The sequence below is a fragment of the Mixophyes fleayi genome, chromosome 5 (genome assembly GCF_038048845.1).
Source record: "Mixophyes fleayi isolate aMixFle1 chromosome 5, aMixFle1.hap1, whole genome shotgun sequence".
NCBI lineage: Eukaryota > Metazoa > Chordata > Amphibia > Anura > Limnodynastidae > Mixophyes > Mixophyes fleayi.
In genome coordinates, this window is record NC_134406.1 from 106,963,089 (window position 1) to 106,989,279 (window position 26,191).

At 40.8% G+C, this 26,191-nt stretch overlaps 1 protein-coding gene across 1 annotated transcript in view; it reads right to left on the bottom strand.

Annotated features, from left to right (window-relative positions):
* LOC142159467 (ATP-binding cassette sub-family A member 13-like) overlaps nucleotides 1-19,729 on the bottom strand; it is a 151,573-nt gene extending 131,844 nt beyond the window's left edge. The window contains exons 1-2 of the mRNA XM_075214367.1: nucleotides 19,154-19,729; nucleotides 6,817-6,923 (exon numbers count right to left, since the gene is read on the bottom strand). Of these exons, the coding sequence (XP_075070468.1) occupies nucleotides 6,817-6,923; nucleotides 19,154-19,644 (598 nt within the window). The 5' untranslated portion in view covers nucleotides 19,645-19,729. The remainder of the gene's footprint in view (nucleotides 1-6,816; nucleotides 6,924-19,153) is intronic.
* Nucleotides 19,730-26,191: the final 6,462 nt, after the last annotated feature.

The window sequence follows — 26,191 nt, forward strand, 5'->3', positions numbered from 1 at the left end:
GAGGGAACAGAAAATGGAAAGCACCAGGATCTACTACCAACGCAGAACCAGACCCTGGAATCATTCGTTGGCGAGACCTTGGGTGAAGGGACTATGCCTCCCAATGAGGACTCAGACTGGGCAGGATTGTCTAACTTGTTTCCACTAAGAGACTTTGGCTGAGACCAACTTGGAGATGTTGCCTTAGCTAATGTTTATAAGAATGTGGTTGAGATTAATGGGGTAGAGAAGGCTAACAAGCCTGCAGAAGTTATTGCCTGTTATATGCTAAAGAATGATCTGTTGTATAGAGTTGCTAATGTACAGGGTAGAACTGTACAGCAATTGTTGGTGCCGCAAATCCACACATCACTTGTTCTCAAAGCTGTACATACACATCTGTGCCCCCCAGCACTTGGGGGAAGATAAAACACGTGAGCGGATATTGCTCAGGTTCTATTGGCCAGGAATGTTCGAGGCAATAAAAAGGTTTTGCCGGATGTGTCCACTATGTCAGAGAACATGTCCAAAGCCAGACTACCAGGCCCCACTAGTTCCCATCTCTGTGGTTCAGACCCCGTTTGAGCGTATTGGTATGGATCTGGGAGGCCCATTAGAGAAGTCGGCCCGCGGCCATCAGTATGTATTGGTCATAGTGGACTATGCAACCAGGTATCCCTAGGCTATATCTTTGCGCAATATAAAGTCCAGTAGAATAGCAAAAGAACTCCTTCTGTATTGTACCAGTTTGGGTACCCCCAAAGAAATCTTGACTGATCAGGGTGCTCCCTTTATGTCCTGTCTAATGAAAGAGCTCAGCCGGTTGTTAAAAGTGTATCACCCGCAGACTGACGGGTTAGTGGACCTTTTTAATAGGACACTCAAACATATGGTGAGGAAGACAGTGGCGCAGGAAAAATGGGACTGGGATGTACTATTACCCTATTTAATGTTCGCAGTGAGGGAGGTGCTGCAAGCATCTACCGGGTTCAGCCCCTTTGAATTGTTGTATGGCAGGCAGCCAAGGGGCATTCTGGATGTTCTTAAGGAGGGCTGGGAGCAACAGAGTCTAAAAGAGCCCAATGTGATCCAATTTGTGTCCTAGTTGTATGACAGGATGGGGAAGATCACCTCTTTGGTGCAACAACATATGCATGGGACACAGGTGAGACAACAAAGAAACTACGATAAGTCAGCTGTATTTAGGGCTTTCCAACCAGGTGAAAAAGTTCTGGCCCTGGTATCCACACAGGAGAGTAAGTTCTTCACTCATTGGTAAGGGCCGTATGAGGTGATTGAGGCTGTGGGGCCTGTTAATTATAAAGTCAGGCAAGAAGGCAAGAGAAAACCTATTCAGACATATCATATCAACTTGCTGAATCCTTGGCATGATTGGGAGGAGCCACAAGCAGCGTTGGTAAACGCAGTTGTGCAGGGATAAAAAGGTTGACGATGCTAAGGGGAGGGGTATGTGGCAAAGAGGCATATTTGCCACAGTTCCCCTATAAGGGAACTGTTAAAAACACAGCCAGTCTGAAGGGGCAGGCTGCCGACAGGGTTAAAGGTTCCCTATCTTTGAGCGCACACACACACACACACACAGGTGTGATTTGTTTGCAGTGCTTGGGGTGGAGGATAAAGACACTGTCTATATGTGTGGGTGGGATCACCTATGCCAGTAAGTGGCCGGCTTGCAAACAGGGAAATTATGTCTAGACAGATGTACGTGTTGGGGCTTTTTGTGTTACTGTTTCTGGATGACTGTTATACCATTGCTGGAAACTGTTTACCATCCTGACAACTGCTAATAAACGGTTAAATGGTTCAGCATACCTGTGTCCGGTTCCTGTGAATGCTGCAGTTTCTCACAATATATATATCAGTGATGTAATAATGTTTGAGTTGTAATGGCATCAGTGACGTAATTAATTATGACATTTATCAAGTGATTTTATGAATCTTGTTCAAGATGTTCAATGTGTGTGTGATGGTGAATTCTTCTGTTTAGAAGAGATGATTGGGACTTTCTCGCTGACTAAAAGTGCTTGAACTTGTCATTTTCAACAGACTAGCTTAATGGACAGTTTAGTCCCCCATAGGAAATAATACATTATGTTATCATTGGAAACAAGGCATCCCAAGTAAGACATTATGAATTCATGGTAAGTGTCTACTAAATTGGTGGTAGAGGAGCTCTCCTAGGAAGGTTTTTGGAGTTGGTACAATTGTTCCCAATGGGCCTGATTTGTTTTTGGATGCAAAAAAGAGCATGGAGCTATAAAGTAATTCCACGCATTTTCAAATTGATCATCTCTTCTACTGCCTTTGCTGTTTCCATCTCCTCTTAGCTGCTAGCTCAACTCTCATTGTTGTTTTCCATATCTGTTCAACTGTCCACTGATCTCAACATTATTGCTATGCCATCTCTGGTTGCTAGACTAATTGAACCCAAATGTAAGTATTCTGGACCATATGTCAAAGCTGCAGAGACTGCCTACTCAAGTAACCCCAGTCTGGGGTTGGTAAAGTTGCCTCCATCTCCTCCATTGCCCTGCAAAACTTTGACAATTAATTTCTCTACACTCTCTCATTACCTTTTCTAATTAATCTACATGAACACACATCTCTCTCATCACTCTGCCATGCATCTACTCAAGTTTCCTTCTCTCTTTTTCCTACTCACTTTCAGCACACTTTTCTCCAAACTCCTTTTCTCTCTCCAGTAATCAATCCCTTACTGTTATTTCCATTTGACTATTTCTGCACTCATTAACTGTTTTGCTGCTTGCACCCACCACACTCTTCAGACTACATAAGCAGAAATAAACCTCACACCAGAAATCATCCTTGAGCCCTGGGCCTGTGCAGTCCCCACTATCTGCTTATGCACCACAATAGATTCCATCTATTTTGTTCTTCCAAAACCTCCAACCTTATCCTCATATCTCACTAACCTTCTTCCCTTTTACTGTGCACTTTGGAATGTGCTATCTGTTTGTAACACACTTGCATCCAAGCATCCACAATCTATTCATTTAAAAATTCCTCAACCTCCGTGCCATTAGAGAAACCTGGCTTCCCTCCTCTGACATTACTCCAGACCTGGAAATAGACAAGCTGGTGGAGTAGGCATTTTACTTTCTCCATATTGCACCTATTGCAAGTTATAACCTTGCAACCTACCCTTTATCTCTCTTCCTATTTCTCTTCCATAGTTCACACTATCCATCTACTCTCTCCTCTCCACCTTTCTGTTGCTGTCATTTATCGCCCCCCAGACCCAGTCTCACAATTGCTTCACAACTTAGCTGCCTGGATTCCCTATTTTCTATCTTTTGATCTGCCTACACTCATATTAGAATATTTCAACATTCCCATTGATACCCCAGTTTCTCTGCTGCCACAGAACCTCTTAATCATTTACTTGGTCTCTCCCATCCCATTGTACTTTATCCCCCACCCACTGTGATGGACACTTACTTGACCTTCTCCTGCTTCTGCTCCATCTCTTGTTTCTCTAACTTGACATTCCAGCTATTCGACCACAACCTCCTTTCCTTCAACCTCACCTTACCTCATGCTCCCCCACTGCGCCAAACCCACACAACATCTAAATACATTTGATGCTATCCATTTCTCATTTTCAGAAACACAACTAAACTCTCCTATGACTACCAGTCCTACCCTGATCAGGCTGCCCCTTTCTAGAACTAAATACTCACTTGAGCCTTAGACAGTGCAGGTGCAGCCACTACTTATACTCTCTGGTAATCGAAACCTCAATCATGGCACACCAAACAGACCCACTACTTGCAAAAGTGCTCAAGTACGGCTGAGCTTCACAGGAGGAAATCTTGCACCTATGCTGATTTCATCCACTATATGTTCATACATTTTAATTTACAAAACTGCCCTTTCACTTGCCAAGAAAACATTCTGCACTTATATAATATCCAACGGGCTTCTAATCCCCATCTCCTAAATGTCACTAACTCACCTCTCAGCACACCTGCATCTCCTCCCTCTTCTTCCTTCACAGGCCATGATTTTGGCACATACTTCAAATACAAAACTAACTGACAACGTTCTAAAAGATATTTCCTAATGTTAAATTCCTCAAACCCCACCCACAAACCCGACCCACCACTCCAAAATATATCCTCAATACATTCTCTCCAATCCCCAAAGACAAGGTCATTGCACTCATCTCACCGTCTCATCCTACGACCACCCTCTTGAACCCTTTTCCTGCCCAACTTTTCTGCTCTCTCACCCACCATATGCTCACCTCTAGCTTACCTCTTTAACCTGTGTTTCTCCACTGGCACATTGCCATCAAAGTACTTGTGTACAACTGCCTATCTCATTTTCTCTCCTCTCACTTATTTCTCAACTCTGCAATTGGGCTTCCGCCCCATATTCCATTGAGACTGCATTCACAAAAGTGATACATGATCTACTTACAGCAAATGCTAAGGGTCACTTCTGTATATTCATCCTCCTGGACCTCCCTGCTGCTTTTGACATTGTTGATCACCCTTCTCTCCTGCACACCCTTGACCTTCATTCTACTGGCCTATGAAACACAGGTTTTTCCTGGTTCACTTCCTACCTATCAAACCACTCCTTTAGTTTCTCTACCTATGGCACATTATTTCCTCCACTCCCATAATCTGTTGGGGTCTCACAAGGCTCTGGTAACAGACCTCTCCTTTAATAACACCACCATTTCCTTGGTATCTAAGCCCCACTGCTTTGTTATCACACTTTACTACATCTTCTGCACTATTCCTCATATCCAGCCTCTTTCCCAGCCCTGTCAACTCCACCTTAGAAATATTGCATGAATAAATACTTTTCTTACCGAAGATGCTACCAAAACTCTTAACCACTCTTTCATTTCCTGTCTTGACAACTGCAGCCTCCTCCAATATGGCATTTCCTTTAGTCATCTATGTCTGTTTAAATTCATCTCAGAAAACTCTCCCTCTTTCCTTCTTATATCTACCTTTGACCTGCACCTCGCCTCCTCTCTTGTAGCCACCTGTCACCCCCGCCTGCAATTCTTCTCCCGTGCTGAAACCCACTTATGGACTTCTCTACCACGACTGACCAGGCTCTTCCACAGCCTTCAAATAATGAAATGCTCCTCTAAACCAATCTCTTCATTAGAATTTACCCGACTTCCACACCTGCACCCCTAGTTTCTGCTGTGCCCTCTTCCATTTGGAATGTAAAATCTCTCATGAACTGTTCTCTCTTTAACCTTTGTTTTCCTGTCTACATTTATTTTGTCTGCCTTGTGTATTCCCATTCATGTACGGCGCTGAGGAGCATTGTGGTGCCTTACAATCAACAATGAGAATAACAACTCTGAAAGATTCAACCAATTGGCAACTCCCTTTACAGGATTTTTGCTCTATTGCCAAAAAATCTACATGATATCCTGCCCATCACTCAAAGTCCCTGTGCTAGCTAACCTGGGCTATGTACCAAGATTTTGGAACAACCCCCCTAAACTTTTGAATACCATAGTCACTGACCCCTGATGAAGTTCACAAATTAAAGGCACAGGGTGGCCTCCCATACAGTGTTTCTTTGTTTCCAGGACTCCTTTGGTTTGCACTTAAGAGTTCCCTCATCTGTCAGTGAAGTCACTTCTTGTCAGGATCCAGGACACAGCAAACGGACACAGCAGTGTTGTTCAACATCAATTTACCATTTACCAGTGGGTTGGAATCTCAAACAAGCTTTCAAACATTTTACTCATTGTAAGGGTTTTTATGTATGTTATTCATTAAAGGTTTCTTTATAGGTTTTGCACATGTATGGGCATTCTGGGTCTGTTTATTTCTAGGAATTATGTGGTCCAATGCTTGAATCTGAGAAGTGTTGCAAGTTTGCTCTACAGATAAGTCTTCATAAATATATTTAGTAGTAAGCAGTATTAATTCTGCATTTTAACTTAAATATACTACACTATTATAGCTCCTTTTGTGCTTTTATCTATTTTTTTTAGACCTGTTCTTTGCTGGCTGAGGATCTACAATTAGGAGCAGCTGGGTATGTACAATATATAATGGACAAAACATTGATGGTAACAGTCATGCTGCTGGATGTTTTCCTCGTAAATGGGGTGAACTTTGTCCTAGAATTTTCATTAGTACAGGACATCCACAAGGATGACATAGATTATTAATGTAGCAATGCTTACAACCACAATAATGACATAGATTATTAATGTAGCAATGCTTACAATAATGGAGTCAGTGAGTCTGTGAATGGACATAGATTCCAGCTTGAAAGTTACAAAGGTTAGAGAATGAATGTTAAGCAAATAGTACATTTTACATAAAAGAATAAAATATCAGCTCATTTTAGACCTTTTCTTATCTGCTAACATTGTCACTGGGACACATTCTTTCTGATCCCCTTGTTTGTCTGTTTCCTATGAATGTGATTAAATCATTGATATTTTCAGCATAGGAGGTGTTCTCTCTTTCCATTTTAGGCGCCGTAGTAGATAGACAAAATGCAGTATACCTGAGAAGATCCCTATGCAACGGACATGTCCATTACAAAGCAGCACTTGTTCTAACCAATCCGTGCTGGCGACCATGACAAAGAAATGACTCATAGACTGATTGCCTAGGACTCACCAAATACTAGTTACCAGACAGTTAAAATGATGGTCTTAGTCTTTAGATTTTTGTAAATCACAAAATAAAAAATATATATAGTTCAAATATTTTGAAAAGTGTGCATCCAGTTTACACTCATTTGCTACCATTAGTCACAAGCACAAAAAAGTTATATATATTTTCTTCGCAGACGAACCTGATATGAAAAGTAGAGTGTTCCGAAAAGCTTTCTGCAAATTCTTAAGCAGTTCCAAATCTTCTGAATCCATGTTTTTATAGAGTGACTGGCAAATGTCTGATAAACTGAAATAGCAAATGAAAATTAAAGCTATGCTTACAGTTTCAGTACAGCATTAATAAGCAGCATGTTTGTGATATGTAAAATCTTATCTTTACCAAGAACTTTCGTCTATTTGTTGAACTATTGGTACCTCCTGGATTCTAAATCTGAAATGCACACACTATTAAGGTGCCTACACAAATAGTGACCTTTTATTTGCTCTCTTTTGGAGTAAAAAATGCTGCCTCATATCACTGAGGTCTTGGGTGTGCTGGTTTCATCACATACTTCAAAAACATACAAATATTATCTGTGAATCCCTATAAAAATAAAGGATAATAATAGTAATAATAATAATAATAATAATAAATAATAATAATAATAATATCTTCCTTTCCCACATATGTCAGAATGGCAGAGGTCCAATCCCTGGATTTTTTATTTCCACTTTTAACACATTACGAATTATAATGTTTCAGGAGCACTTACCAGTTCTTGATACACTACAAGCCATAATAAGTTTGAAGAGCAGATCTTTAAAATTCTCCTGTCATGGTAGGCAGGAAAATGAGCCCTTGGATGGGTACAGGGAGGGTGAGTATTGGACCTCTGTCATTGTGACATCTTGGTAGACGAGTGTTTATTAGTTAAAGACCTCTATGAATGGACATAAACATATTGAAGCACAATTATCACTAATTAGAAATAGCACTTGCTGCTGAGAGCTGATACTTAAATTAATTAGCTCTGATCTATGGCTTGTGCTTCCTCTCTGCCCATCCTGATGTAGTGGTGGCTGAAAAAAATAACTAGTCCTTGACCTTTTACTGAAGGATTTTCCCTATACTTCATCCTGGAGTGGTAGAAGGGCCAAGGCAAGTAAGTACAATTTACAATTAAGCATTATCAGCTCTGTTACTTCTGTACAAACATAACAACATAATAAGCAAGTAGAACAAGTCCATTAAATAAATTGGGTGCAGGGTTGCATTGGCATTTTGTGCTACAAAACTTGGGAGCCAGTTTGTCCAATCTTTTAAGTTTTTAAATAACCTTTAGTTACTGGTTTGAGGTTAGGAATTGGGTCTAGTAATTGGAGACTGGCATTAGGAATTGGAATAATGGATATCATTGTCACGGTTCTCAAACAGAAGTACAGCTAGGAGTCATGAATTCGGTGAAAAACACTGTGTTTATTTGCAGAGAGGTGATAACAGGTAATAAGGAGCAGTGATAAATACCAGGTTCCAGCTGATGCAGCAAGTAGCATGAAATGTCCAGAAACAATCAGGTAAGGACAACAGGAAATGACATCAGGATTAGGACAACAATAACCAGCAATGTGAGCTGGGGGAAACAGGTTTAAATGGACCACACCCAGGTGCATAGAATGATTGGTGAACAGGAGGGTTAACCCCTAATGCACACAATAGCAGCACCTCTGGTGAGTGGAGGTACTGCCAATACAAAACAATAATAGGACAAAAAGGCAGGAGCTGCCATGCAAAGCAGCATGTAGCACATAAGCTGAGGGCAGATCGTGACAGTATCCCCTCCCTTAAGGGCGGATTCCAGACGCCCAATTATCAAAAATGTCTGAATTCATCGGAATCATAATCCAGAATTGGGGGCCCGGCAGAAAAGTCCTCGTCCAAGGGTGGAAAGGCAAAGGAGACCATGCCAGTTGCCAGTTCAAGAACTGCAGAACCTCCTCTTCTCTTACGTCCTCCTCTCTTACGGGACTTTCTCGGAATTGGGGCCTGAGCCAACTGAGTGGAGCACAAAGGTATCTCTTGGCCAGGTGAGATGGGTGGACCTGCTGACAATACAGAGGCCCCGTAACAAGGCATAGCGGGAGGTGTTGGTGAAAACTTGTTGATCACTGCCTCGACAAATAGTTGTAAGTCAGAAAGAATGGGATGATCAGACTCAACAAAAGGGTTTGCCCATTCCATAGCCTCTCCTCTAAAATGTGTTAACAAAAACAAAACTTGCCTCTTTGGGTCACTGGCAAGGCTAGGTACTGAGGGGAAATAAGAAGCACAAAACCTCAGTAGAGCACTAAATTGAGAAAGGTGCCCCTCAAAGGTAGATGACAGCTCACACTTGGCACCCTTGGCAACGGATGGTTCGGACTTGGTAGCAGGCTTGACAGGAGACCCGGACTGGGTGGCAGGCTTGGGAGCAGGCCCGGACTGGGCGGCAGACTTGGGAGCAGGCCCGGACTGGGCGGCAGACTTGGGAGCAGGCCCGGACTGGGCGGCAGACTTGGGAGCAGGCCCGGACTGGGCGGCAGACTTGGGAGCAGGCCCGGACTGGGCGGCAGACTTGGGAGCAGGCCCGGACTGGGCAGAAGGCTTGCCAGCAGGCCCGGACTGGGCAGAAGGCTTGCCAGCAGGCCCGGACTGGGCAGAAGGCTTGCCAGGGACAGCGCTTTGAGAAGCCTGAGAGCAGACAGCGTTTTGAGAAGCCTGAGGGCAGACAGCGCTTTGAGAAGCCTGAGGGCAGACAGCACTTTGAGAAGCCTGAGGGCAGACAGCACTTTGAGAAGCCTGAGGGCAGACAGCACTTTGAGAAGCCTGAGGGCAGACAGCACTTTGAGAAGCCTGAGGGCAGACAGCACCAAGTGGTAACTCGGGCTGAACCGCATGGACTGGCAACTCGGGCTGGACCGCATGGACTGGCAGCTCGGGCTGGACCGCATGAACTGGCAACTCGGGCTGGACCGCATGGACTGGCAACTCGGGCTGGACCGCATGGACTGGCAACTCGGGCTGGACCGCATGGACTGGCAACTCGGGCTGGACCGCATGGACTGGCAACTCGGGCTGGAGGGACAGAACCCCCTCTGGAGCAGACTGTATGAGCAGCGCCCCCTCTGGAACAGTCGGTAAGGGCAGCGCCCCCTCTGGAGCAGACTGGAAGGGCAGCGCCCCCTCTGGAGCAGACTGGAAGGGCAGCGCTCCCTCTGGAGCAGACTGGAAGGGCAGCGCCCCCTCTGGAGCAGACTGGAAGGGCAGCGCCCCCTCTGGAGCAGACTGGAAGGGCAGCGCCCCCTCTGGAGCAGACTGGAAGGGCAGCGCCCCCTCTGGAGCAGACTGGAAGGGCAGCGCCCCCTCTGGAGCAGACTGGAAGGGCAGCGCCCCCTCTGGAGCAGACTGGAAGGGCAGCGCCCCCTCTGGAACAGTCGGTAAGGGCAGCGCCCCCTCTGGAGCAGACTGGAAGGGCAGCGCTCCCTCTGGAGCAGACTGGAAGGGCAGCGCCCCCTCTGGAGCAGACTGGAAGGGCAGCGCCCCCTCTGGAGCAGACTGGAAGGGCAGCGCCCCCTCTGGAGCAGACTGGAAGGGCAGCGCCCCCTCTGGAGCAGACTGGAAGGGCAGCGCCCCCTCTGGAGCAGACTGGAAGGGCAGCGCCCCCTCTGGAGCAGACTGGAAGGGCAGCGCCCCCTCTGGAGCAGACTGGAAGGGCAGCGCCCCCTCTGGAGAAGACTGGAAGGGCAGCGCCCCCTCTGGAGCAGACTGGAAGGGCAGCGCCCCCTCTGGAGCAGACTGGAAGGGCAGCGCCCCCTCTGGAGCAGACTGAAAGGGCAGCGCCCCCTCTGGAGCAGACTGGAAGGGCAGCGCCCCCTCTGGAGCAGACTGGAAGGGCAGCGCCCCCTCTGGAGCAGACTGGAAGGGCAGCGCCCCCTCTGGAGCAGACTGAAAGGGCAGCGCCCCCTCTGGAGCAGACTGGAAGGGCAGCGCCCCCTCTGGAGCAGACTGGAAGGGCAGCGCCCCCTCTGGAGCAGACTGGAGCTCAGGAACAGAGAAAGCGGCTGAAAACTCTGAACCGGACACAGTGGCAGCAGGCTCGGGACCGGACACAGTGGCAGCAGGCTCGGGACCGGACACAGTGGCAGCAGGCTCGGGACCGGACACAGTGGCAGCAGGCTCGGGACCGGACACAGTGGCAGCAGGCGCCGAGCTGGAGGCAGATGATGTGACCTCAGAGCTGGAGGCAGATGATGTGACCTCAGAGCTGGAGGCAGATGATGTGACCTCAGAGCTGGAGGCAGATGATGTGACCTCAGAGCTGGAGGCAGATGATGTGACCTCAGAGCTGGAGGCAGATGATGTGACCTCAGAGCTGGAGGCAGATGATGTGACCTCAGAGCTGGAGGCAGATGATGTGACCTCAGAGCTGGAGGCAGATGATGTGACCTCAGAGCTGGAGGCAGATGATGTGACCTCAGAGCTGGAGGCAGATGATGTGACCTCAGAGCTGGAGGCAGATGATGTGACCTCAGAGCTGGAGGCAGATGATGTGACCTCAGAGCTGGAGGCAGATGATGTGACCTCAGAGCTGGAGACTGGCACCTCGGCACAGGAGACAGAGGCTGGCACCTCGGCACAGGAGACAGAGGCTGGCACCTCGGCACAGGAGACAGAGGCTGGCACCTCGGCACAGGAGACAGAGGCTGGCACCTCGGCACAGGAGACAGAGGCTGGCACCTCGGCACAGGAGACAGAGGCTGGCACCTCGGCACAGGAGACAGAGGCTGGCACCTCGGCACAGGAGACAGAGGCTGGCACCTCGGCACAGGAGACAGAGGCTGGCACCTCGGCACAGGATACAGAGGCTGGCACCTCGGCACAGGAGACAGAGGCTGGCACCTCGGCACAGGAGACAGAGGCTGGCACCTCGGCACAGGAGACAGAGGCTGGCACCTCGGCACAGGAGACAGAGGCTGGCACCTCGGCACAGGAGACAGAGGCTGGCACCTCGGCACAGGAGACAGAGGCTGGCACCTCGGCACAGGAGACAGAGGCTGGCACCTCGGCACAGGATACAGAGGCTGGCACCTCGGCACAGGAGACAGAGGCTGGCACCTCGGCACAGGAGACAGAGGGAGTGGGTGCCTCAGGACAGGCGGCTGGAGCTGGCAGATTGGGTCTCTTTGCAGAGAAAAGAAATGCTGGAGCATAAACAGATTTGGAGTGCCGAGAGGAAACAACAGGAGATGGTTCAGTAAGTTGACGTGGTCTACGGACAGGACAGTCCTGCAAGAAATGTGCACTGCTGGCACAGTAGAGACACAGTTTGTTGGTTATTCTGCGCTGTCGCTCCACTTCGGTCAGATGGGGGCGTGGCCCACTTGTGAACCGGGCATTAGTTAAACTGCAGTTGTTAGTTAAATGCAAATTTGACATGGTATTATTGCAAGGTGTTGGCGGCACGGATTCAGTAGCAGACAGAGTTGGCTGGGTCAAATCAACAGTATCAGATTTCAGTGAAACAGTCTCTGATAGTCTCCTGAGTGGGTCCAAAAGCAAAGTGGAAAATTTTGCCAGCTGGGAGCGTAACAATATAATGTCCATTTGTAAGGTTTGTAGCAGTGGTAATTCCATGATTGGTAACACAGACATGTTGCAAAAGACAAATGAAAACTTGATTGCAGCAAAAAGTCCCAGAATAAAACAAAACTTTCACCTGACTCCAAAGCTGTTTTTTGGGCTGGTTATACTGTCACGGTTCTCAAACAGAAGTACAGCTAGGAGTCATGAATTCGGTGAAAAACACTGTGTTTATTTGCAGAGAGGTGATAACAGGTAATAAGGAGCAGTGATAAATACCAGGTTCCAGCTGATGCAGCAAGTAGCATGAAATGTCCAGAAACAATCAGGTAAGGACAACAGGAAATGACATCAGGATTAGGACAACAATAACCAGCAATGTGAGCTGGGGGAAACAGGTTTAAATGGACCACACCCAGGTGCATAGAATGATTGGTGAACAGGAGGGTTAACCCCTAATGCACACAATAGCAGCACCTCTGGTGAGTGGAGGTACTGCCAATACAAAACAATAATAGGACAAAAAGGCAGGAGCTGCCATGCAAAGCAGCATGTAGCACATAAGCTGAGGGCAGATCGTGACAGTCATAATTCCCTGGTTCCCAATAAAGGTGTCAAAATGAACTGCCACCAAAACGATAGTGCAAAATTTTACATACCCCACAGCCACAGGCTAGAGGTCTAGTTATTATCATCCTTCGCTTCAGCCGGAGAGCATATTTATAGTACTAATCCCGCAAAAGCAGCAAAACTCGAGTTTACCTTCTTGTTTTGCCAATCTACTTTAGCACCGGCAGCAAAAATACACAGTGAGACTAGCACACATATTGGAATGACTGAAACTATACATTTCAGATGTTACAACTTTATGTATTCATTCCCAATCTATTTGATTTATGTATTCATTGCTAAATTATTATTTTATTTAAAACAAAAATAAAAAACAAAACAAAAAACAGTTTTCCACCTGTATTTCCTTTATCCTAATTCATGCGGGCTTTCCTGTTGCAACAATTGTATTGTCTGCTTTAAATATATAATTTTTACTACTACTACAAGCTTTTTTGATACAGAATATGCAAATAATAATGTACAATATTTAAATGAATATTTTATTAGGTTCATTTTGTTTTACTGAAAAACAAAATTATGATATGCTCATAAGATCTTGTAAATCAAGTTAATCATTTTCAACTGTACTTAAGTTTTATTACTCACGTAATTGTACACCTAATTGTGTACTTAAGACTAATCAGTGGTAAAAGATTTAAATGCCATCTGAAAATTAGCTTACATTTATTAAAAGAGGATAATAGTAATTTGCATGAGCCAGTAAATATAAATATATATTTTTGTTCTGAATAGTCTACCTTCAATGTGTTTTGTTTAACTAAACCTCTAATTTTTAACAGTCAAAGTAGCAAAAAAGTCAAAATGTCACAATATATTAACATTTAATTACACCATTCATTGTCAAACATAGTCCTTTTACTAATAAGCTATGTGAACCATTATAGAACATTGATTCTTTATTGTGCTCATTGCACATCACAAGAGGTGGGCAATTGCTGTCTGCAGGTGTGTGATAAACTTAAAACTTGCAGTATAGCTGTGACTTTATTAAGAAAAAAAACACAATACTGCTTTTTTTATAAACTACTAAACTGCACAAAATGGACAGTGAGAAATAAAAATAATAGGTAAAATAGTTGTTAAATCCTCACTTATGTCTAGTGCTGGTATGTGAATGCTTAGCCATCATTCTGGTGCAGTGGTGATAGCAACATGATATGCCCACTCGCTTGATGGGGCTTAATTCAATCCACTGTTTTGGTAGTTGTTGGGTATAATAAAATAAAATACCCCTTCACACAAGTGCTGGGAGATTAAACCTGGTTACCCCAACTGCAACAGACAAAGCAAGTATTTTTGCACTAATCCTCCTATGCATTAAAGGGATGCAATTATGGTAGCAAGCACTTGGCTAAAGGCTTATTTATTATATCCACCATTTCAGTGATACTGCTGTGGGTCTCACTGAGGTTACCACGACACCACCCAGGTGTTCCCTGGTGGAGTGGAAACCTGTTGTGGTGGGGAACAGAAAAATGTAATAGTTCTATTTCTACTGCTGAGAGTGCAAGTTCAGGTCCTTTGTTCTGCTGAGTATCCAGGTGATAAGCCTACCCCTGATGGATGTTCTGCATTTGATAAACATGATACTGAAAATGTCAACATAGCTAAAGGACCTAGATTAGAGAACAAGCCCTATGCTGGGATTATTACATAAAATATCCTCACCACACAAAAACGGATGTAGACAGATTTACTTTCCTCCTTATGACTAAATTTGGCCATGCCAAACAACCCTGTTATGCCCCCATGCTGAGGTGATAGGTAGGCTATTACACCAGCTCAACATTACACCAGTTGAGAACGTTCAACCCTAAGAGAGGTGTAATTTTGTTGTATATCACACTCGTTGGGACTAGGATAACTCACCAATAAGTAAGCTGGAGACCTATGTGCCTCTATTGTTGCAGTGGGGAAGCAGTAGTAGTGCTCTAGCCTCTCACAGTACATGGGGACCAGTAAGACAACAACAATAAGGCATTATTTATTAATCATTATTTTACTGTAAAATTAAAATCTAAGTATCCTAAGTATCCTTTACATTTATTAATAGTGCATTACAGCAGATATCTATGATATCTGCTGCTTTGCATTTTTTTCAAAATACATAGCAGTCCCCATTGGCTTTTACACATAGAGTAATGTACACCAGCTCAGGCTGGCGTACATTACAGTATGTATAAATTTTCAGCTCTGTTCTATGGTGAGAGCATTGCAGTAGAGGGATCTTCAGATCCCTCACCGCATCTTACTGCTCTCCACTCCGGTCACTATCGCAAAGGTGGTCACTTTGCAATAGCGACCATAGAAAAGATAGTATAGAGGCCTTCCCCGGAACAACAGTCTTTTGTGACTACTGTTCCTGTTGAAGTTTTTTTTCAAAAATACACATGATCTTTCAATCCTTATCGTTGCGATAAGAACTGAAAGGGATCATGTTAAAAATGCCCTCTTTAATAAATATGCCCCAAAGTCTTTTATGCACCAGGGATAGCTGGAAAAAGTCTCCATCACGAGCAGGGCCCTTCTCACTCATGTTTCCTCCCTCTCCTTTCTCCCCATTTGCATCCTACCTATTACCTATTCTTCCTCTATGCCTATTCACCTTATTTGCATGGGTAAAGAGGAAGAGGTATCAATAAATAATATCAGTGTTCCATATTTTCTGCGGGGCAACACTGACATTTTAGCTGCACCAAACCGCTTTCCCAAAATAGCTATAAATCACCAATTCAAGGCATAATTAAAATTGTAACATGTACTAAAGAGGTCTGTTATACTTGTAAACTGTTTGGCAAAGGTGGGATACTGATACAAATTGAAATTCAGTGTTAACTAATTAAACACATAAACCTTGCGCTATATATGGGACTAGGAGCCAAATGTCAGGCTGATGAACACAACACAACAAAATCACATCCTACATGATAAAAGAATACTAATTACACATTATAAAACCATTTTTTTACAAAATAGCTCATACTCACTTTTTTATACTTATGATGTTATCAATGTTGTTGAACTCTTTAAAGCTACATGAGGCACAGATTTTTTTCCTATTGAGCTCTGTTTTCTTGGTTTTAAATTACATTAATATAATTTATTACTTTAATCTGCACATTTTGCTTATTTTCACTTGGATGTAGTTATTTAATTGTAGACTTATTTGCAACTGCATGCAACTTTGATGGGTTCACATTTCTATTTTTCTTAAATTGTTTAGTCAAGATAATCTTATTAAACAACACCATTCCACAGTGATGCCACCTCAAAAATGTAAAGGGCTTACATGTTGCTCATATAAATATTAGGAGTCCTCTTCACAATAAAACTGAAACAATAATAAGCCCTGGTAACCTTTGTTTATTTTACACTTCACCACTGACGCGCTCTCATGTCAACCCAATTACATTATCATCAGATAAGTTAGTGACAGGCAAACTGTCCGGGCCCCATTTGTGGCCCTGTAACCTTCAAAAGGGCCACAGATTTTCAATAACATTTCTCTACATGCCACGTAATCCCATCACTTATCCCAAAACACCCATCAGATGCCATCACACTTTTGAACCCCATTTATCCTAAAACACATCCACTTGCACTAAAACACCCTAAAGTCATCCCACTCACTTATTTAGTACGATCTGGAACCATGGATGATTCTCAGTGGGACATAAAGCAGAAAATAAGAGCTGGGGTCAGTGGGGCATAATGCAGAGAAAAGGACTAATAAGTCATGAAGTAGGAAGGATCTGGGGAACGCAGGTTAAGGCTTGGTGGGCCACATGTATCCATCGGGCTGCTTTGTTGCCCATCACTGAGGTCTACAAAAAATTGACCAATTAAGATGACTAATTTATTACACTGCTAAAACAAATGCTAACATAAGCTAATTCTTGCCATATACTCCAGAAAAATGCAGGCCTGTTTAACTGAAAACAAACTCATTCTTTACTCTAACAAGACAATGAAATATGTTTTTTAGTCCATGAGCAAGGCTAGAAGAAATAATAATATACATAGCCTACCCTGGCGCCTTATCTTTGAAAAATTTAGATCCTTTAAAATATTGAGGTGTTGCTCTTGATGAATCACTTGATTTTGATGTGCACATCCCAAGCATCTGTAAGTCTGTAAAAATTTTAAATGAGATAGGTCTTATCAAATTAGTTATGTTTGGTGCTGAATGTTATCAGATCAGGCCTCTCTCAATCCCTTGCCTTTCTGTTGCACTCATATCCTTTTCCCTACGGGTAAACATATTTTTAGGGATCAGCTGGTTGTTCCTTGCATATTTGCTTTTAATTAAGCCTGAGTTGCTGAGCTAATGTGTCTCCTGTCTGAAGAACTGTGATGCAGATCAGATGTGCTTTCCTCTGAAGAGCTGCTTGGTGAGTTGCACTATTTAAGACCTCTCCTGCCTGCATACCTTTGCCAGTAATAGGGTTATGCGTAAGCTTCCTGGTCGCTCTACTCTCTGGTCTCTAATCTCTGTCATTGAATTCAGCTGCACTCTGGTTCCTGATCTCTGGAATTGTATTTGGCTGATCTCTGATTCCTGATCCACTGGAACTACAGATGGTACACTGCTAACCTCTGATCTCACAAACTTTCATTATCTCACAGAATTTCATCTCCTACAGCATGCTACATACAGGTAGCTATACACAGTGGCACAGAGTCTCTTTGCGGCTCTTTACATCTCACACTGAGGGGCTTTGTGCTTGTCTCAGTAGCATCCACTGAGATCTGCATTCTATCTCTTTAGTGCTTTGACTATCATCCATTTGAACATTCTGTGTGCCTGTTTCCTGTCTATACTGAGTCTCCAGGATTTGGGTGTACATCACACTATTCTGTATTCAGAACTCTTGATACCTGTATCATCTTATCTGGTGAAGACTGTTGCTTCAATCTATATTGCCTAAGTTATTCATTTGGCATTACCATATTATCTGCATTACCCTAAGTTTACATAGAATGTTGCCTCTATCTGCATTGACAAAGTTGTTCAATGAACATTACCATAGTATTTGCATTTCCTCAAGGTTATATATACTGTTGCTTCTACCTGCAATTGCCTAGGTTGTGCTGTGAACTTTACCCTAAGCCTGATCCTGTTATTGCATCAATGCATTTTTCTGCCGTTTACTACGATTTACCTGTAATAATGCTGTAATAAAGTTTTACTTTCTCAACATTACCTCATATCTCTGCCTTTGAATAATAATGGATATTTTGAATAAGCAGTATTTCACATTCCTAAATGCATACCCAACATAGGTTCTCAAGTCTTTTCGTATACAGTTCCTAAATTTTGGAACTGTGTAATGTAATTAAGACTAGAGTGTCCACCCATGCCAGTTTTATAAAGTATCACAGTAAATATCTATGTGTTTCCACTCTTTGCAGCTATTTTAACCTCACTTAAACCAAGAGTATTACAGTAAACATATGCCAGTACTTGCACCTGTTTTAGCCCAATCTAAATAGTCACCTTTCCCTGTCCTCTTTATAGGATAGCTACTAACTACTTCCACTCTCTCTTATTTTACATTTTACCTGATATGCCTTTTGCCTCTGCATACCATGAATATTTTCTCAATGGATTTTTCCTTTTATAAATTTTTATATTTTCAGATTTGTTTTATTTTCCTATTTTTGTACATACTGTTTGAAACTATTAACTTATTGACTTGGTAGCTTACTTTTGTACTTGGTTGTTTAATTTTTGTGCCAGAAAATAGGCATTTCGATGTCTAGTGCACCCACCTGTTCAACAAAACCAAATTATTAAATAAAAATCAGGTCAAGAAAAAAAAGATGTTCTTTTGTGTAAACTGGCTGTATTGCAGTGTTCAAACATCCCTACAGTTTCAATCATTACCGGATTCCAACTATTGGTCAGTAATAGGAAAGTACCCCAAAAACAGAAGAAAGAGCATTGGGAGTCAGTACATTATTTTATTTAGTAAAAAAGTATATCAAACCCTTCCATTAATGTTGTGAACTTATATGGAATAAAACAATGTTTTTGATTCCCAGAGTCCTTGGTCCTATTTTTAAGATGAAATCAGTCTGCTTAGCCATGCTTACTTATTGTAACATATGAAATAGAATGCTGTGTTGTTTATGTACAGCATATATCAAAAATATTAACAACAATAATTCATATAAATAGCAGCCATAATCCAAACAGTATGTTTCTAAGATTTATTCAACTGTATCTGCAGTTTAATAAGTTAAGTGAAACATCACATACTCACTGTATTAATGTTCATACTTACTTTTTTGTAGTTAGGAAACCTTCTTGCAAGTATTCCATAAAAGCTTTAATTGTATGATACTTTGACAATTTTGAAAGCAGTTGAAATGTAGAAAACAAAGCCTTTGATATTAGCAGTGTACTGTTAATTAGTTGTTTAATTTGGTTTTGATTACTGTGTCCACTGGTTCTCATCCAAGAATAATACTGTGAAAAAGTCTTTACAAATTGTTTAGCTTGTATATCATCCATCAAAAGAGATTTTAGCTGCCAAATAATGCGCTCCAGAGCTAAATGTTCAACATCATTATACATGTCATGCTGTTTGATAAAGCTTAATAAAAATATAAAATTTTCATCTCTTCTCGAACCATTCAGTAACTTAATGAATATCTCATTTGCCTTTTCTAGCACATTAGGGAATTTCCCATTGCTGCTGTTCTCTGATATTAAAAAGTTCAGAACATCATAGCCAGTTGCATCATCATCATCATCTCCATGATCATCCATCATTTGCTCTGTGACATTTAGCAAAAATAGTAACACATATTGGAAATATTTATTTTCTTTAAAAAACAATTTAGGTAGAGAACCTGATGCGTCTTGTTTTATTTGGTTTAAAACTTGATCATGCATAATAGAATGTATTTTGTAAAGGACATCTGTCATCAGATGATCCAGTTGTGGTTTTAACATAACATTATTTCTAAGAAATGCAACTCTTAAAACATTTTTTAATTTTTCAGCTGAAAATAAAGATTTTTCTTCTTTTTGGGTGGTTATGGAATTATTATCCCCAGTCAACAGGTGATTTAAGGACACATTAATACTCTCAGATGCGCTTGCTATTGTTTCTTTAGCTAAATGAGACACCATGTCTGTCAAATTATAAAATATACTCAAGATATCCAAGAATGTATTCTGGGTAACTTCTATGTTTGCAGCTTTTGAAATAACTTTACATAAAATATTTATAGTATATGACTCTTTGGGGACATCAAAGCCTAAGACAACATCTTTATCATTAGAAGTACTTATATTAGTTTTCTGAAAATCACGGTAAGGATAATTCAATAAGGAGCAAAAATTATAAGCATAAGTCAGATTTTGGACTGCATATCTACTAATTATTAAAAATAGTACTGGTTCTAGATGTTCTGATGTGATATTACCGTCACCTGCACTTTCAGAAGATATATATTCATGAAATCTGTTCACGTAATTCAAAAGCAAAGAATTTATACTCTCCGTGCTCATATCTTTATCAGTTTTTATCTTTTCATCTTGTAGGAAATCGCACACAGGTTTCAAAGAGTTTACATCAAATCTACTATTATTATAAGAAATCCTTCCAACAGGATTATGTAAAATATAACCTACAAACTCTTGTAAAATAAAATTAAGAAGGCTTATACTTGCTGTTTCTAGGTTAAAAAATGATAATGGACCCAAAGATGAATCACTTTTTAGATAAAACAATCTGCAGTGGAGTTTTAAAAAATCTACAACAGATTTTGTGTAGTCAGTGTCATTGTCCATAAAGTAAGTATTAAAATCTGACAATACTTTTTTAAATGTTTTAGCAGAAAAACAAGCCTTTGTAATTACTAGAACACTTTCAATTTCTTCCACAGATATGTTGTTGTACAATAAAAATGTGTTGTTTATACTGTTCACTACATTGCCTAAAAAAATTGACTGTATAAAATTTGTGAGTGTATTTTGTAAGATATCATGACATCCCATGGAAATGTTAAATAATGGTTCTTCAGATGAGTCCTTTTCAGACAGGAAGTCGGAGTTGTTTCCGTATTGTCGGTGAAATATATTAACCACTGGTCTAAATATAAATGTTGAGATATTCACAAGATCCAGATAGTCACCAATTGTAGAAATTATCCAATCAGACTGTATGTTGCTTTGCATATGTTTAAGAGTCTTATTTTGAAAGCTTTCTTTTGCATTGGTAAAATTTATGTTGCGGTGTTTTGAGTCAAATGAAAACAGGTCCTTTGTTAAATTGTATGCTAGGTTTTCAATATTTCCTAAATAACTGTAAACGCTTTGTAGATGGTATCTTCTAAATACATTTTCCATTTTCACTGCTTCACTTCTCATTTTTGTTATATGTGCTTGCAATGAACTTGAATATTTTTCAAACAGAAATGAAACAATTGCATCCTTGGAGACTTTTATAGCATTGGGAGACAGATTCACAATTGCGGAATGATTTCCATCATTTAAACATTTGAGGTAGGCAGATATTTTAAAAACAGTTTCCAAAGGCTTTTGCAATAGTACATTAAACATGACAGGATTTGTACTGCTGTTGTATTTTGATTCAGTAAATTCTTGCTGCAGTAGATTTAGCTCATCAAAAATCTCATCACTACAATTATAGGCATAAAACTTAAAAAATGGATGCAAATTTTTTTTTAAATGTGCATATCCGTCTATACGATTATCATGAAGTCCCTGATCTAACGAAACAAAGATCTGTGAAAATATCTTGAAAATGTAATAAAAGATAGACGATGTAACCCAATGTTTAATTTCTGAATGGCCGTAGGTATCTTGAGAAGTTTGTTTTATTGGTGGGAAAATATTAATTAGCTGTTTTAGTATCCCAGCATAATTATAAATGTGTTTTGAATTAGATGAATTCAGCTCCAATAAAATATTATTTACAAAATTAATTGTGGTTTTCAGTTTTCTATTTAAAATTGGATCTTTAGCAGATGAGTTCAAATTTATTTTAAATAATTTGTTTATATTAATGTCTTTTCTGACAACATTCTTGAAGTCATATAGATGTAAAATGGCATTTGTAAGGCCGAGTGAAAAAAACCTATAACACAAAGGAAGATAAGCATTGTAAGTTTTAAGATTTGATACCTGTAAAGATAATCAGAAATATTAAAGCATCGGCACAGTCTCAGAATACCGACGACTGAAAAAATGGTTTGTGTAAAGCAAATAGACACATGCCTGATCTGTCAATGTGTTCTCAATAAACAGCTTGCAGTACTTTCACACAGTTGGAAAGAGTTCAAGAATGAAATATGAAAAAAATTCTCCATACACAAATTGACACATATTTTCAAGGTCAAAGAGAAACTGTTTGACCCTCATTAAGAGCTATCAAATATGTAAAAGCACTGCCTAAAAATTTGTATATACAAAATTCATTTCAACCCTTTCAGCAACAGAGGTTTCAGTTGATGTGCTTACTCGTACTGCAGGCCAGTCCAGTTCCCACTATCTAACTCTATGTTGTTCTCATCGGGAATACATTTTTTATTTTTTTCTCCACCCAAGTTATTATTATGTTTTTGTTTTAGGGGTAGAATTGGGTCTTCTTTTGGTACCATATTTGAATAAATATCTTTTTAATTTATGGGAATTATATGTTGAAAAACAAGCAAAAAAAATAACAAAATACACTTTTCTATGTTTCTTGCCTTAACAATTTTTACACAATTTATTTAAGCCACAAAAGCTACAACATATTTTATACTGTACTGTGTAACATTTATAGGAATAGCAAATATGTATATGTCACAAACTCTATTTTACAGCATTTTAACACATACTCTAAATTTAGGAGAACTATGGGAGAGCTGCTCTGTGCCTTGAAAGTCCCATAGGGGCAGATTCAATTGTTTGTGTAACGGTAACAAATCTCCACTTATTTTCTCCTCGTAATTGAAATTTAATGGTTGGAAATTCCATTACATTTTATATTATATTTATGTATGAAAATATGTTATATAAGCAGCTGACTCTTAGATTTGGTCTGAGCAAAATATTTTGTCAATACAGTTGTTTTAAAGGAACGCACATGTATAACTTGAGCTACTCTCCATTGTTATTTCTTGTAGTACTGGTTCTTTAGCCCAAGCCAGCTTATCTGGTGCTAACAATTGTGCCTAAGCAGGACCAAGACTAACTTCACAATATTAAAGTAAACCCAGTAGGTACATTTCTGAAAACTGTCGAGATGCAGATGAAACAAAAATTCTGTAACACATGCAGCATGGTGTACTATTTACTTAATGAACATTTTTTATAGAACTCTATTGTATTTTACCAATTGTTTAAGCTTCTAAACACTACAGACGTTGTTGAAACTGACAAAAAGCAAAGTGACCATTTGTCAGAAAACGGGTGTGTTCAGGCCCATGGCTTTACATTATTTTTAGACAATCAATGTAAAAGTTCATATTATAGGCTTTAAGAGCACACATTAAACATTTAAAATTAACATCCACATTTATGAAGTTTTATTTGTGAAAACGAGTCAGAAATTCAGAATTGAAATGTTCACTTTCATTAAATACAAATGTCATCCTTATACTATATGCAGGACAGTTTGGTTGCCATAGTTTTGTTGAAATTATCACCTAAATATGAAGTTAGGCTGAAATGTGAATATTTACCATTAAAAACATGTTATCTCAGTAGTACTTTTTGAAACAGCTTGGGTAACTTTGTTCGGTAAAATTCAAAGTAATCTGTAACTTATTCAGATTTAGAAAGGTAATACCATACTCTAATAGTAACTAACAAAAATAAAATTGTATTACTTACCTTTTTACATTGTCCACAGACTCTATAAATGTTGTCCAATTATAATATTTTATATGACATAGCTTGCCTGAAACAATTCATATATTAAGTACATAAGCATATAGTAAAAGAGAGCAGCATAGCAACTAACTGTCATAATATAATCTTCATTTACTATATTTTAGTAAGTCCTCTAACAAAACTGGCAGTCATGCACAAATAAGAGTGAGAAAGACACAAAGTGAGGAATTTAACTTTTACAGAATTCACACATAAACAACATTGAGCAGTTTTGTAGCAGAGGGGAAAACCTTGACTTTTTTAAAGTGTATAGAGGCTCTTTTGAGGCTGAAAGTAGATACAGGATTTTTTTATTGGGTGGGTTAAGATGTAGAGGGAATACAACCCACTTTCTTTTACTGCTTCCTTCCTGGTACCTCTGATACTGGCACCTGGTTGACCTTCTTGTACGTTCTGGGCTAAGCTCATCCAGAGCAGTAATGAGTAACTCTTCGCTCCTTATGACCTCCTCTACTATAAAGCCAGAAAACTTGGTTACCCCTGCAGGGTCAGTTTCCTCTTGTTTAGCATTGGGCCCACTCAAATTTTCACATTCAGTGTTAGATTTAGTTCAAAGTCTGGAAATAGGCAGCTTGATCCTGCCCATTCCATCCAGCTTCTCATCATAGCTGACTCTGGCCTTACCACTCCCTGAACTTCGGTGCACAAGCCTCGGTGGTAGGAATTGAGACCTGAATGGTATTGACATATTGGAAATTTCTGCCAATTAGCGACAGCTCCAGCAATGGCCTTGCATCGGACTTCGTCCATTACTCACTTTATACACCAGCACTCCATAGGAGGCTGGACACATATTTTGCTCTACAACCATAGTTAGATATGGCGTTAGGTCTATTATGCTTATTTTAGAAAAAAAAGGTGTTTTTCTTTTAACCATTAGGAAAAACTACCGAAATGTTATCTATATCTGTCACACTGCAATTAAACTGCTGCTATTATGTAAAGGTTTTAAGGCAGCATTTTTCATCCCAGCATGAAGAATGCTGTGAAATAATGAAGAGTCTTTTGTGGAGAAGCAGGAGGCTCACTGACAGCGTGGGAAAGCCCAAGGTTATAAATAGATCTCACAACTTTCAAATTTTCATTGTGCTGTGGGTGCTTCTGACTACAGAAGCTAGTTTGAGGGTTTTTTGTGTTGCAACACATGTTCCAGAGGATTATTGGGGAGTTTTCAAGCTGCAAGAAAATAAAAAAAATGTAAACATGATTGGAAGTTTTTTTTATGCTGGTGCTTATATATACATGTATATATATATATATATATAATATATATATATCTATATATATGTGTGTGTATATATATCTATATATATATGTGTGTATATATATACACATATATATATATATATATATATATATATATATATATATATATATATATATATATAATGTTGTAGCAAAGAGGCCTATTTGTCACAGCTCTCTTGCATAGGGACAGGTGATGTCCCGGGAAGTCTGCAAGGGAAAGCTGCATACAGAGTTACCATATGCGTGTTATTGACTTCTTGTCTGTGATTGGTTTGCAGTGTTTGGGTGGGAGTTAAAGGACTGTATTGTTCCTGTTATGGTGTGTGACTGATGCTGGAAGAGCTGACCAGTCAGTAGAGAGCTGGACTGTGTTTAGCTTAGCATTGGGGTCACCAGGAGGTGTAAGTAAAAGGTATTGTTTACTGGTGTCATCCTGACTAAGAATTGCTCTTTATTGTGATGCAAACAATAAAGCACTGTTTGATTTGAAGCTGTCTGTGTCTGATGTCTGTGAGGTGTCAGTGCCAGAAGTATTACAAGTGGTGTCAGAAGTGGGATCGCCAAGGACAGCCAAGGCACAGCTGTGCATCCAGCCTCCAAACGCTAAAGGTGGTGAGTGGAAAATATTGACTGCCACTGTCACACACCAAACGGTGTATTAAGCTGTCAGTTACAGTGAAAAATTGCTGAATTGCTGATAAAGCATTTTTTTTTCAAGAGTTGTGTGAAGCAAAAGAAAAGACAGTTGCAACTCTTAAGGAGATAGAAGCAGAGAATGAAGAATGAAGTAAGAGGAAAGGCAGTGGAAGCTCTTAAAGAGACAGTAGCCGGGAAAGACAAAGATTGCTACACTGAAACAAGAGCTTGTCACTGTTCAGCCCGAGGTCACTCCCAGCACTGTTCAGCCCGAGGTCACTACCATCGCTGTTCAGCCCGTGGTATCGCATGGCACTGTCATGTCCGTGGTATCACATGGCGCTGTCATGTCCGTGGAACCTCATAGCGCTGTCAAGGATGCTTTGTGGTGTTGCTATTGTTCAAGGTCCAGCTGTGAAGTTGTGGAACAGAAGGTGTTTTAAGTGTGGACAACTGGGACACCTTAAAGCCGAGTGCAACAAACCCTATAAATAGGATCAGAAAGAGGTCCGTGCTGAGCGGGTCC